A 14,162-nucleotide genomic window follows, 5' to 3' on the forward strand; every position below is an offset into this window, starting at 1 on the left:
TGCCAACAAGTGAATGGGTCTGGCGATTGGGTGGGCGTCGTCTTGACCACGTGTCTGGCTTTTTACTTGCCTACCCTTTTTCCCATGCTCGGGCCTCCCGTAGTAATGAATGAACGAGGAAATTCTCACTGATATATTTGTTAATAAATAAAATTACAGGAATACTCTGGGCTCGCTGAGGAATATCCCACTCAGTTAGAGAAGAAAAGGTTTATTACTTTAAAAAATGCGGTGAGGTGCACGGACGTATGGGTAAAAATTAGCGAGCGAAAGAAAGGGATAAACTGTATGAGCGCTGTGCATGTGTTTTTTATAACAATGGAATTTCTAATGGAACTCACAAATCAATCAAGATGGTGGACGGTTAGGGATGGGCCCACGTGGCCTGGAATTGAAGATTCTGTGTTGGAATTTACTATTCTCTTGTCATGAGAGCGGAAATTTAGATTCCTAAATACTTCCTAGCTTTTCCTATCGATCTGGCAAGAGAGAGAGAGAGAGGATAAATCCAGCGATGCGAAATAGCTGGAGTCAAAGCCTTGGTGGTCGCCTACAGTGTGCCTATCTGGGAATTCGGGACTTTCAAATTGTCTTTATCATGTGGGCGAAGGAATAGGGGCTCTATTCCTTTTTATTAACGCTTCGACTGAGTTGCTCCCTAGCTTCCTATTCTTAAAACATGCAGCTAACATGCGATAGCACAAAAATCTCGTGGAATTTTTAATACGCTCTCTCTTCTCATGAACTAATTTGGCATGCATGTGATCTATCAATTACCTAACACTGATTGCAGTCACTTTTCACATCTAGCATAAAACTAAGCAAAATATTTCGACACATACTTATGCTGTGGAACTGGCTCTTCTCATGTGGTTAAAATGGAGGGGGTATGATATCAGGGTCATCTCTAATTATGCAGACCAGCTAGCAATTGCTATTTCGCTGATAATTGCAAAGCAGTTGCGTACTCGGCAAGGTACATCAGTTGCTACGAATGTCCCTGGGATACTTACTTAATTCTGGGCAGCAATGATGAACGCGGGGAGTTCCTTATATTTATTACACATCTGACTCAATATTAGGACAATTCGTAGACAAACAAGGGAAAATCTGTGGCTTAGGGCCTTCTTCATGTGAGGGAAAATTATGTAAACTCAAGGGTTCTCTTAACTAATTATATTTACATAACAAACACAGCTCAGAAGAATGACAAATTACTGGGCAAGTAACAATAAGGGCCTGCTAAATGAATGAATCCTACACAGAATAAATATTCTATGCCGATGATGTCTTCATAACAGGAAACATCGCAGTGGGGGCAGGAGGGGACTGCGCATGGATAGAGCCGAGAGTCCACGGTTGAGGCCTATCTGCAAAATATGCAAGACTGTTACTTGCAAGAATAATAAGACGCTCAAAGGGAACTGAGGAAAATGCACAGATGGTGCCAGATAACTCAGCTCAACACTAAATGCATGATTATGTTAACACTGAATGCTCCAACACAAATTACTGAAGGTGATCGCACAATGGAAAATAAATGAAAAGTCAGAGAAATAACAGGAATTGTGACTGACTAAGAAACCTTATTCCGGTATATTACCTTCGTCAAGATGACGGTGTTCTCATTTGATAGGGCGCTGGCGATGGAGGAGGGAATTAAAATGCCACTACAAAAGTATACTGGTTCGAGTCTCGGGGATGAACATGTGGTAAGGGTCAGGTAAGGTTAAGGACATCTGTCCTTGGTGGCGTTCTGAGCGCTTCTCTCTCGATTTCTTTTGCATCGTCTATAAATAACCTTCGGGGATTACGCATCGCGTCCAACATAGGTGGCGCGAAGGTCAGTCTTTCCCATGTTTTCTATATAGGCCACTTGGCATCAGTTAACCCTCATGGAGGTTTTAGGATAAGGGAGGGTGCCAACTTTCTCTTTTTGGCCCCTCCCTTGCCCGTTGTCTGGTGGCGCCGAGGAAGGCATCTCGGAAGGGGATCTGAACAAGGCCTTAGGCAGTCATTTTGAACAGAGAGAGAGAGAGAGAGAGAGGGGTTGAGCTTAACCATTTTGGGGAATGAAGGAGAGAGTTTATGAAGGGGTGAGTGGAAACCCACAGTTCTAGTAATTAAAACAAGTGAAATTAATTTTATTTCTTTCTCTGCTATGTTACAGATGTAAAAATGGACATAGGTGGCTTGGGAAGAGGTTCCATCCGTTTTAATATATATATATATATATATATATATATATATATATATATATATATATATATATATATATATATATATATATATATATATATATATATATATATATATATATATATATATATATATAATATATATAGGTTGACCATCACTAATCCGGCAATCAGTAGTCCGGAACAATCAGTAATCCAGCACAAATTTTGGCTAGAGTAATTTCTAATGTTTCCGCACTAATTTTCAAATTTCCGGGTCGCTGCGCTAACTTTCGCTCACGGCGCTTCGATTTGGTGGCGCAGTGTGCTGCATCAACAAACTGGTAGCCTAGCCTACATTATACTGTACTCTATTCACATATTAACAGTACAGTATTATACAAACATCAACATAACGAATGTGCATCGTTTTCATGGATCTTTTAAAAAGTTATGCTTTACTACATTCTTTCCAATTGCGTATATTCTCATATTGCTTTTGTATTATAAATTGTAATCAATGTTTTGTTTTGGGAATCGATATCGCCGCATTTAACCAAGTTCAAAGCGCTTTTCTTGCTTCTAGTTAGCGTAAATGAATATGGATAGTTTATTTATTTGGGACAAGGATATTTTTCGTTATACAAAGTGTTTTTAAGTCGAAATATAACTTAAATAGGTCTCGTTGTGAAATTAATTTAGCTATTTTTTCGTTAATATATGACATATGCGGGAATCGCGGCTGGCCGTTTTGGGGGCATGTTTTTTTTTAGTAAAAAAAATTAGGATTCCGTTCGCTATTTTCTCTTGATTTCATCATAATACGAGCTTTACGTATTTATCTTTTATCGGCATGAAAACAGTAGTAATTTGTACTCTTTCATGCCCTGTAGTTTTGATTAAAATACATTCTCTCCAGTTTTATTTACGGTCGAGTTTCATCCATGTTGCCGATGCACGATAATTTATAGTCATTAGCAGCTTGAATATTGTTTTCTCAGCTTAAGCTACAACTTGCAGCTTAAAGTTACTGTAGCAGTATATTTCCCTGCCGATCTTTTCTCCAAAGCGAACAAGGGTATAGTGTAAAAAATACTTCAGTCCTATCGTACAGTACTTAACGTCATTTGTACCATAACTACAGTAATTGTGTATTACCGTACGATGGTTGAAATACAAGCACAACAGTTGTTATCCTATACGATTATTAGCAAAACAACAGTTTCCCGTTCGGTTGTTTATGGCTGTACACATTTACGCAAGAGTATAACGTTACTAACAATACTTTTATCATTCTCTTTTACTTTTTTAACTAGCAGATGGGATAAAGAGATGGAGGAAAAGAAGTTGGTCTCTCTCGCTGCCTGCGCCTGCGCAAAATCTAAAAATATTTCCTAAATATTTTCATATCGGTATTAATTGCTAACCCCATCGTAAACTCAAAATATCGTAAGTCGAATTATCGTAACTCGAGCACTACCTGTATTTGATAATTGTCTTTTCTTTATTAACCAACTTGTACTGATTTATGGGCTGTTTTAATTCTAGGATGAGGTGCGTAGCTACTGTGTTTCGTGTATTCTAGCCTAATAAATGGCTAATCCGGCAAAATGTCTAATCCGCACCCTCTAGGTCCCAATGATGCCAGATTAGTGATGCCAGATTAGTGATATATATATATATATATATATATATATATATATATATATATATATATATATATATATATATATTACTATATATATATATATATATATATATATATATATATATATATATATATATATATATATATATATATATATATATATATAGAGAGAGAGAGAGAGAGAGAGAGAGAGAGAGAGAGAGAGAGAGAGAGAGAGAGAGAAAGATAGATAGATAGATAGATATTTGTTAAAAGCAATTGCTTTAGTGGCATCAATAAGTTTCTTGCAGGTATCTTCATACCGATGGAGTTTTTTCCAATTCTCATTCGTCAATTTCTGGTGAAGGCTACGTGACTTCCATCTTCCATTTATTGATTTTTGTCGCCACAGCTGTTTCACCTTTATGGCATTATCAAGTGACTACTCACTTACAGTGCGGCCTTTCGACCTGTTATATCATCGTTTGGGGAGAATGACTCTGAGGTCTGGGTACTGGTTGGTCAAGGGATTAACATATATAAATATTCAAAATATAATACTATGTGCTAGTGTTCCCCTAAATATGTGCTTAAAATTTAGTATAATCTTAAATGTTAGTTTGCAAATACATAAACGAAAGGTACAAGAATAAATAATATTTTATAGCACATGTAACGGTACAAGAGTGTATGTGTGCATCCAAATGGTCTACACTGATTAACGGCTGGAGGTTCGTGTTGGGCGGGGCCTCAGTGACTTGAGCAAGCATGTTACTCTATGTAGATATATATACTGTATAGATATACTGTATATAGATATACATGTATATAGATATACATGTATAGAAAGGTCCTTGTAACAAGAAGGATAACATTGATGGTTGTTGGGGGAGTTTGTTTTTGGCACTTATCATGGCATTTAAAATAGCATTTTAATTTGATTGAGATATATAACTTTAGAACTATCATCAAGGCCAATAAAAAAGGTTAATTTGGGTGAAGTAAATATTTTTTGTTGGAAGGGTATTTTTTATTTTAATTTCTTCAAATTAAGGTGTTATTTGACTTATGCTGTAGCTTTTGTTAGATGTAGAGTAGATAGGTACTGAATTTCTATCTGACTGAAGAGCAGGCATAGTAGGTGAAGAATCCATACCTTAGGAAAGACCCTCCATCTCACATTAATAATAACTATACAGCTGTTCTCCAAATTCACAAGGAAATTATGGGTACCAGGCCCTTGAATTGAAAAATGTGAAAGTAGTCCCTGATCTCCTTCCCCAGTCTCAATGCATAATAATTTTGACCAAAAACCTTACCAATATATAAACTGAACAGTCAGCAGTCAATTAGTTACTCAGTTAATACAGTACATACACAAGCAGTACTTCACAGTGTTGGTAAATTAGGAGTGATAGGGGCAGCAGTTGAAGTGGAGGGAGTGGAAGGGGAGGCAAGGACATTGCATGTTGACTTTAGGAAATAAGTTATTTGTTTGAATTCTCTGTATTTTCAATTCTTTGAATATTGTATTTTAATATTACTTTGTTGCTTCTATCCATTGCATCACTTTCAAGGTTTAGTTTTCATTTTTGATGTGTTGATCTCATTAAAATAGTCTATCATAGCCCTGAACCAGTGTTATCCCTCTTTAATATTATCCAAAGTAAACTTTTTATGTTAACCTCTTCTTTTGTGTCCACTTCTTTGTCTGGTATTCCATCTGTCTTGGAAGTTAACTCCATGAAGTCATCTTCTGTAAACTCGGCAAATGTGATGTCAATTAGTTTTTGAATTTTTCCAAAATCCAAATCTTCAGTGTTTCCCCACTGTCCTTTACCATATACATAGATTCTATCATAATTTCTTGGATCAGCTTTCATGGCCCTTTTGATGTCACTGTAGCATGTGAAATGTATAATCCTTAAACATCCTCAGTCTTTTCTTTATCAGAGTTGTTTTCCATGGCTTGGACAGTTCTCTGAGTACTAAGTGTAATGGGTTATAAACATCCATATTCTTATTGCCTCTAGATCCTGAAGCTCAATTAGAGATATGTTGAGGGCAGGTAGATGGCTTTGATGCCTTTGATGTTGAGGTTGTAGGTGGCCAGGGACATTGTCCAGTGGCATTAAGACCTTAAAAGGCAGCCTTGTTAGCAAGTTATTTTCTGGATAAAATGACATTACAAATAATTCCGTCACAGATAATTGCAGCTTCACTGTACTGAGAACTCATGCATTACCTTGAATTTTAACATAATTTTAATCTTCATTACTCCTTGTATTTGTCTCACTTAGCCTGTGTCTAATCATCTGACATTCCATAGTAGTCCTGTGCTCTTGTTCAATTTTGTCTCTCTTGTCATGCCTTCATTCTGCCAGAATATATAGTTTTCATTCTGCCAGAATATATAGCTCTCATAAATACTTTATCCCTAACCTCCTGTACACAGTCTGTTTACATTTTGTCTTGCCAGCACCTATATTTTGTGTGTTGTATTTGTTCTAGAGAGTTCCCTATGGCAAGATAACCCTTCGAGATGCTTTAGAAGCCATAAGTAAACACCAGGAAGATCCTCAGTTATGGACTGCCAAGAAGATATCTTATGAGTACAAAATTGATACAGGATTAGCTGGTACAGTAATTTTCTTTTTCTTTTTTGTAAATTGTTGAACATGCATTTTTAATGGCATAGCTGTTGTTTTGTCTTGAAAGGAGTTACCCTTATGGTTCTGGTTCTGCCAGGGGCTTCATGAAACAGACCACCTTATATCAAGAATGTTCTGATAGCTGGTCTTGGTCAGAGTAGTGTCTGTTGGCACACTGATGGAGTGTGAAAGGACTCAATAATAATAATTATTATTATTATTATTATTATTATTATTATTATTATTATTATTATTATTATTATTATTATTATTATTATTCAGAAGATGAAAGTTATTCATATGGAACAAGCCCACAGGGGCAATTGCCTTGAAATTCAAGCTTCCAAAGAATATGGTGTTCATTAGGAAGAAGTAAGAGGAGGTAATGAGAAATAGATGAAGAGATCCCACTTATTAAAAAAAAATTAAATTGATAAATAGATAAAAATGTATTGAAATGCAAAGGAAATAGTGTCCTCAACGTATGACGCTTTTCCAGCACTGTTAACGGCTTTTTACAGCGCCATAACTTGATGTTGCATCAAGTTACAGCTCCTTAAGTGCTAGTGACGTGGTGAACAGTAAGAATAGGCATCAAGTTAATGGCACTTACAGTGCAACATCAAGTTATGGCGCCCTTACAATACCGTTATCACCGAAAAATCAACTTACTGCAGAAATGAATTTACGGCAGGGCTCTGGAACGGATCCCCCGCTGTAAGTTGAGGATGCACTGTATTAGCATAGTAACACACTGAATCTCCCAATTGCACGACATCCTCTGGAAGGCTGTTCCACAGTCCAACAGTGTGAAGAATAAAAGACCTCTGGAACTAAGAAGTTTGACTGCATGGCACATTTACTGCATATTGATGCTGCTGTTCAGCGAATCTGTTTGTTCTCGGCAAGTAAAGGGGATCATGAATCATTTGTGAATGTGAAAGATCTGTATTGAAATACAACTTATGAAAAAGTGACAAACAAGAAACCATCCGTCGATGGTCCTTGTCATAACTCCTACCATTAGGAAACAAACCTACCACCACAAACCACTCTATCTAAAAGAGATAAATCTCTGGCAGAGGCAGACATCCACACTGGAGAACAGTATTCTAGTAAAGGAAGCACAGGAAGCACAAACAACCTAAAACAGGTCGCTGTTATAAATGTATGAGGCCTTACGAACAATACCTAACATTCATGCAGCATTTGCTGAAACTTTCATTAGATGTTTCTCAAAAGTTAGATGTGAGTCAAAAGTTACACCTAGAATAGTTAAAGCTTCAGACCCATTCAGCAAAGTTCTATCCACCTGAAGGGGAGGATGGGATGGGAAACCTGTGTGAGATCTGCTAATCAATAATATTTTTGTTTTACTAGAGTTGGGCCTCATACCCCACCGACTACAGCATTCCCTGATCCGGTCCATGCCGCAATTGAGTCTGAGAGCAGCTTCATATCTCATAAATGGAGTCTTTACTACACCCACAAGTGTTGCATCATCAGCATACTGAACAATCTTGTTTTCCAGGCCAACAACCATATCACCTGTATACACTAAAAATAACAGTGAACCAAGAATACTACCCTGTGGAACTCCAGACAAAACAGGTCTGTAAGGAAATCTTGAAGTAATCCTGAAACATATTCACCCACTCCAAGATTCTGAAGTTTATAAATACATGCCTTGTGATTTACTAAGTTGAAAGCAGTACTAAAATCTATTTGAATTACTCTGCACTGAAAACCCCATATTAACTTTCAGCTAACAATCTTTTAGATTCCATATAATTATATAGTGGCTTAAAAATAAGTTTTTCTGAAACTTTGGAGAGCACAGGGAGAATAGAGATTGGCCTGTAGTTACTGCAGTCTGTAGATATGCCACTCTTTGGAACAGGCACTGTATTACTAAGCTTGAGCTCATCCACAATGATACTACATTGACATAAAAATCTTGGGAGACAACACGCTAGAAACTTTTTTAAAAAACGAGAAGAAACCATCAGGATCTTCTCCACCCCAGCTATCAAGATTATCCAGAATTTTCTTAACATAGGTTCAGGATGACAAGTATCAGGGAGGGGACATCCTCAGCTGATTGATCTTTCATCCCTGCCTACAGCGACTACATGGAGGATTGCTATTTACCCTTCTTCTGCAGATGTGGCAGCAATGCATGGGTTGGCCCACCCACCATTACTTACCAGGTGTGAGAAAGAAAACATCCACCATAAATTCCTATGCCTTTTTTTATTAAGGAGAGCTGGTGGGTTTGACTTACTGCAGATACCAAAAATAGGTTTTTCCTACATCCAAATAAATTTTTTATAGCATAGTCACATTTTCATCCTCAAAGGAGCATATAAAATAAATAGACAGGTGATTAAATGGCCTAGCTTATGAGAAAGGAATTCCAATATCCAGATGAAAACTTCCATGGTAAATTCTATAAAGGATGATCTTTCATCTTTAATTTGGGATACTTTGAGGGATTAACAGTGAATAAGTAGGCTGGGTTAACATTAGGACACAAAGGTTGCTTACAACACCATGGTAGAGTGGGATGCTGGATAACTTCTACGTCCTGGAAATTAGTTGTAGCATATAGGAAGGAAAGATCATCTTGGAAGGTAGCCTAAACATTTAGGTAAACCCAAAATGACTATACCAGACATAGTGTTATCTGTTGTAGTTAGTTACCACAGGAGAATAGGGGGATTTCCTCTTCAGTGGGTCCTCATTCTTGGCCAGGAATAACAGGCCAGGTGACAATAGCAAATGAGGACTAGCTGTCCCCATCTAAGCCAAGTTTGTTTATCTTGGCTCCCAACACCAAGACAGTCAAGAAGGCCACCTTCTGGAACATATAGGGCATGGTTTTAGTGGAGCTGCTGAGTTGAGGAGTTGACAAGAGTCAAAGAACCTGTGTTTTGTATACTGTAGTTCTTTACCCCTCCTGGTTCATTGTTAATCCCTTAAGGTAAACCTGAATGAAAGGTGAGAGGTGATCCCTTTACGACTTAACCATGGACCATTTTTCATCTCAAAAGCAAGGCCATTTTGCCACCTGTCAGTTTCTTTTAAATGCTCCTTTGAGGATGAAACAGCAGCTGTGCTATCAAAAAACAGGTTTTGATGTAGGAAAAACTTCTTGTTGGTTGCTTTTATGAGTCCTCAGACCCATCTGCTTTCACTGCTGAAAAGGCATGGGAATCTGTGACTGATGTTTTCTTTCTAAGACTTGGCAAGCAGTTGTGAGTCTGGACAACGTGTGCACTGTTGCCAAATCCCTGGCAACAATAATCCTTTCAGTAGTTGCTGATGGCAGAAATAAAAAACCATCTTGCTTTGAGTCCTTTTATATTCCATCAGTGTGTCAACAACAGGCACCATTCTGGCCAGTATAGTTTGAGAGAATTCATAATATTAATTGGTCTGTCTTAGAGTGCTACCACAAGGGTAACCCTTTAAAGGATTCACAGTGGCTACCAAAAATAGGTTTTTCTTACATCAAAACCTGTTTTATAATATATTGTTCTTACAGAAATACAAACCAGAGCCTCTACAATAGAGTATCCTTAAGCATGAGCTTCAGACTGTTGTTGAACTTGGTAACAAGGTAGTTAATAGGTGATTTTTGGCAGGTGAGTGGGGGAATATCCCTCACTTACCTACCTTTGCCAAGCACTCTGTCTTCGGCTGTCATCATGTAAGGTCATCTTGCTGTGCAGCTCCTGACTGCGAAGTGGAACTTGCTTTTTGTTTGTGTTTTTTATTTGTAAGAAGTACAGTAGTGTCATTTTTGGAGATGTAAAGTGGAATCTTCATCCCTCCATTTTTCTTAGGTGGATCTCCACGGGGTAATATAGTAACACCGTGGATCTCCACAGGGTAATATAGTAACAACTCAACTCAAAAGACAGTTTGGGAGTCTGCCCCTCCCAATAACTAGTGAAATCCATTCAGTAGTAAATATTGGTAAACAGCCAACACAATACAGTACCACAGAACAACTATTTTAGCATTTAGTGAACAGTAATTCCATATAAAATACTTAATTCAGTCTAAAATATTAATTCACACATTCAGCTTCAGATATGTATCTGCAAAGTGAATTACTTTTGAAAATATAAACAATGCAGTACTACTTGACAATTTAACTTAATAAAAATATTGCAGATTGCTAAAGTTCTACCTGCATACTGGGTATGCTTACAAGGTATGTAAAATAGACAAAAATCATGGAGAATATTAAAAACCATGCAATAAAAAACCTAAACATCTTCGTTTTAACTTTAATTACAAAACTGGAAGTGCTCACCTGTGTGCTCTCTTGCTCTGTCTCACAGGTACAGTATTTCTTTTGACATTCTTTTAATGCAGTACAGTATAGTAAACCCCCTGTATTCGTGGGGATGCGTAACACCCCTCCCCCCCGCGAATAGCTAAAATCCTTGAATACTTAAAACCCCTCTAAAAACACTTAGAACTGCCTATTTTGATAGTTCCAGCACATAAAAAAACCACTAAAAAAGTGCATTTAGTCATGAAAATGATATGAAAATATAGTAATTAGTGAATAATTATCAGTGAAAAATACCGCAAATGGGTGAATTTTCCGCAAATAATGTGTGTATAAGTTCCATAGAGAGATTCGTGAATAGGCGAGTCTGTGAATCGTGAGACCATGAGTAAGAGGGATTACTGTATTGTACCTAGTACAGTAATGTAATGTGACTGACATGTATTTTTCAGTTTGTGTATGGGTGCGTTCTCTCACGGTAAACTATTTTTATAAAAAATGAGAAATAGAGAGTGGCAAACACACAGTAAGTGATAGTAATGTGATGTCTGTGCATATGTATACATGCACACCTACCACTGGCTAAATGTGAATTGTCATACATTCAACCAGGCTTGCCAAACTTATTGGCCTATGTAATTTTTTATTACTATTTCTTATGGGTAACAACTAATTACTATTTCATGACCTCTGCTCAGCAAAACACAGGCATTAACAACAGCAAGTAATGGCATAACTGAATTGAGAAATTGTTGTTTGCCAATGTTAGTTACCTTAACTATCACATGTATAGTTAGAGTTGTGATACAGTTGTCGACTTGTTAAAAACTTACTAATTCTCAGTGGTGACTTAAGGTGCAAGTTGTAGCTATAGCTGGAGAAACAAGTAAAGTGCAAGCTGGAAAACATTTTGGATAGGTGAGATCAACATCTGAAAATTACAAAATCACAGCTTTGCTATATTTAGAAATTTTTGTTTGTACAGATAAAGATAAGCTGCATTTAATGTACAGTACACCAAGTTTATGTGAATTATGCTTCGTAGAAACCTTTTGGTCTTTACGTATGGAATAAGTCTCAGCTGCCAACTGGAAACCGGCTAAAAATACATAGAACAAGGTTGGTGGCTTGTCCCCATTAGCCAATGGGAGGAGAGAAGAGGCGTAGCCTTGCCTACTCCCTTCGTAGATACTTGGTTATCTCAGTAACCGTCTTTTGGCAAGACGTTCGCTGCCCATCTTATCCAAGATATTGTGCTTTATATTGTCAATATCTGTGTTTATCTCCCATCAGCTAATGTGGACAAGCCACCAACCTTGTTCTGTTTTTAACCGGTTTCCAGCTGGCAGCTGAGATTTATTCCATACATAAAGACCTCAGGTTTGTATGTTATGAAAAATACAAATTGATTACAAATTTATAATTATCAAAATTCTCATTTTTTTTAGATACAACTGTATTGTTTGACTTTTGCAAATGGTTGCTGTTGGTATGACAGCCCAACTGGGGTCAACAGTTCACACTTACACACACAAAACACACGCACACATGTTGTGTATTGTGTATGGTGCAACCTCCTAAATGAAAATATTGAGAAAGAGGGTGGGAGTGGGGAGGGCAAAGAAAGGGGGGCAGTAAGTACCAGGCGTTTCATAACGTGCGTTAAAAACAGACACAAGGATGTTTATGATCTGCTTCATATATTATATACAGTATTTTATACTGTACATACCTTGTGAGCATACCCAGGAAGCACTGAGTTTATCTTAACAGTGCCCATGTGTATGTATATTGTACACACAACCACACAAATATACACACACACACACACACACACACACAGGGGACCACAGTGTGTTGTGTATAGTAATGTTATTTTTGTGTACACATAGACCAGTACATGTATATAGACTGAAAATTATTTACATGCAGCACAAAATTTATCTTGATGATAACAAATTATAAACAACATTAAACACAGTACATGATCAAAATACTAAATCACTGAATATGTATTGTATATCTTTCATGAGAAGATTAATGAGGCTCAGTAGGGTTTTAGTGACTATGGACATTTTATCATGCAGTGAAACAGAGAAGCATGGTTGACACATTTCAATTAAATTTCTTTTAATCACAGATCTTAGAATTTCAGAGCTTGTTCTCAAACAGTGAAACAAAATCACTTTAATAAAATTCATGCATATACTGTTCTTTAGATTTTATTAATAACTTTTTATAAGAGTGTAATTATTCTTAAATATGGGTACAGTACATTTACGATGGAATTACAGTATTTAATGAAACATTCATAATTTTTAGCCAGTGGTCGCCAGATAAACAAATAATGATACTGTACTTTCATGAGTGATACTTTTACTTTAAAAAATTACTTTATAAGCGTAAATTTAACAATGTACAGCAGGCACTTCACATTATGCAACTATGTTGTACACTGAGGTTAGGACTTTTAACACATAAGAGAAGATAATCACTAACATACAAAGTACTTTTGCTTTTTAGCTGCACATGATGACGAGTCCCTTAGATGCCGGTATAATGCATCATGAGTTCAGTTTCAGCAGTGTTGTCTTTGTAAGGGAGAGGAGGTAGCCTTGAAGCGTTAGCCTAAAGCTTCCTTCTCGCTATGTACACTCCCTCACTGGCAAAAGTTGGTCATCACAGGAGGATGGGGTTCATACACTTACTTTTACAACGGCAGCTGCTATTTGTGCCATTGCTTCAACTGCTATGAGCTTAACACTGTTTAGTTTCCAGTAGTGGTCTTCCTTCTTTTGGAAGATGCCCAGAGCATAGGTTTCTGTAACTTCCTCAGATGAGGACAGCAACTCGCTGCTGCCTTCCCATAAGGAAATCTTGAGGTAATCCTAAAACATATCTACTCATTCCTAGATTCTAAAGTTTAAAAATAAGTACCTGATGATTTACCTAATTGAAAGCAGCACTAAAATCTCTATGAAATACTGTACGCTCAAAACCCTTATCAAGGTTCTCTTGCAAATGGCATGTCAGATCTACAGTATCATTGCAAATACCTAACTGCTTCCTTTATGAATATTGACTGTTAGATAACTATCCTTTGGATTCCACATACTTGTATAGTGGCTTAAAATAAGTTTGTTCCCATACGAATACAAATATTTGGCCTTTACATTGGGAAAGTTCTCCTGTGCAGCTGGAATACTGGTTATGAAAAAATTCTGTGTAATATGATCAAGGTATGGCAGAGTAATATATAGCACCACCCAAGAATCTTGTGACACAGCCAGTATTCTCTTAACCGCCTTCTCGAGCAGTTGTGCGCTGCTCAACTCTCATCAAAGCCGGTTTTTCACTTCCTACCGTTTCATTTGCAGTTGGTTCTTATATCTGTGTTTGAA

At 37.1% G+C, this 14,162-nt stretch overlaps 1 protein-coding gene across 3 annotated transcripts in view; it reads left to right on the top strand.

Annotated features, from left to right (window-relative positions):
• Positions 1-14,162, top strand: part of LOC136850676 (NADH dehydrogenase [ubiquinone] 1 alpha subcomplex assembly factor 4) — an 87,849-nt gene that overhangs the window by 40,630 nt on the left and 33,057 nt on the right. For all 3 annotated transcript variants that reach the window (XM_067124468.1, XM_067124467.1, XM_067124469.1), the window contains exon 5: positions 6,316-6,442. In XM_067124468.1, the coding sequence (XP_066980569.1) occupies positions 6,316-6,442 (127 nt within the window). The remainder of the gene's footprint in view (positions 1-6,315; positions 6,443-14,162) is intronic.

Source organism: Macrobrachium rosenbergii, chromosome 22 (genome assembly GCF_040412425.1).
Source record: "Macrobrachium rosenbergii isolate ZJJX-2024 chromosome 22, ASM4041242v1, whole genome shotgun sequence".
Taxonomy (NCBI): domain Eukaryota; kingdom Metazoa; phylum Arthropoda; class Malacostraca; order Decapoda; family Palaemonidae; genus Macrobrachium; species Macrobrachium rosenbergii.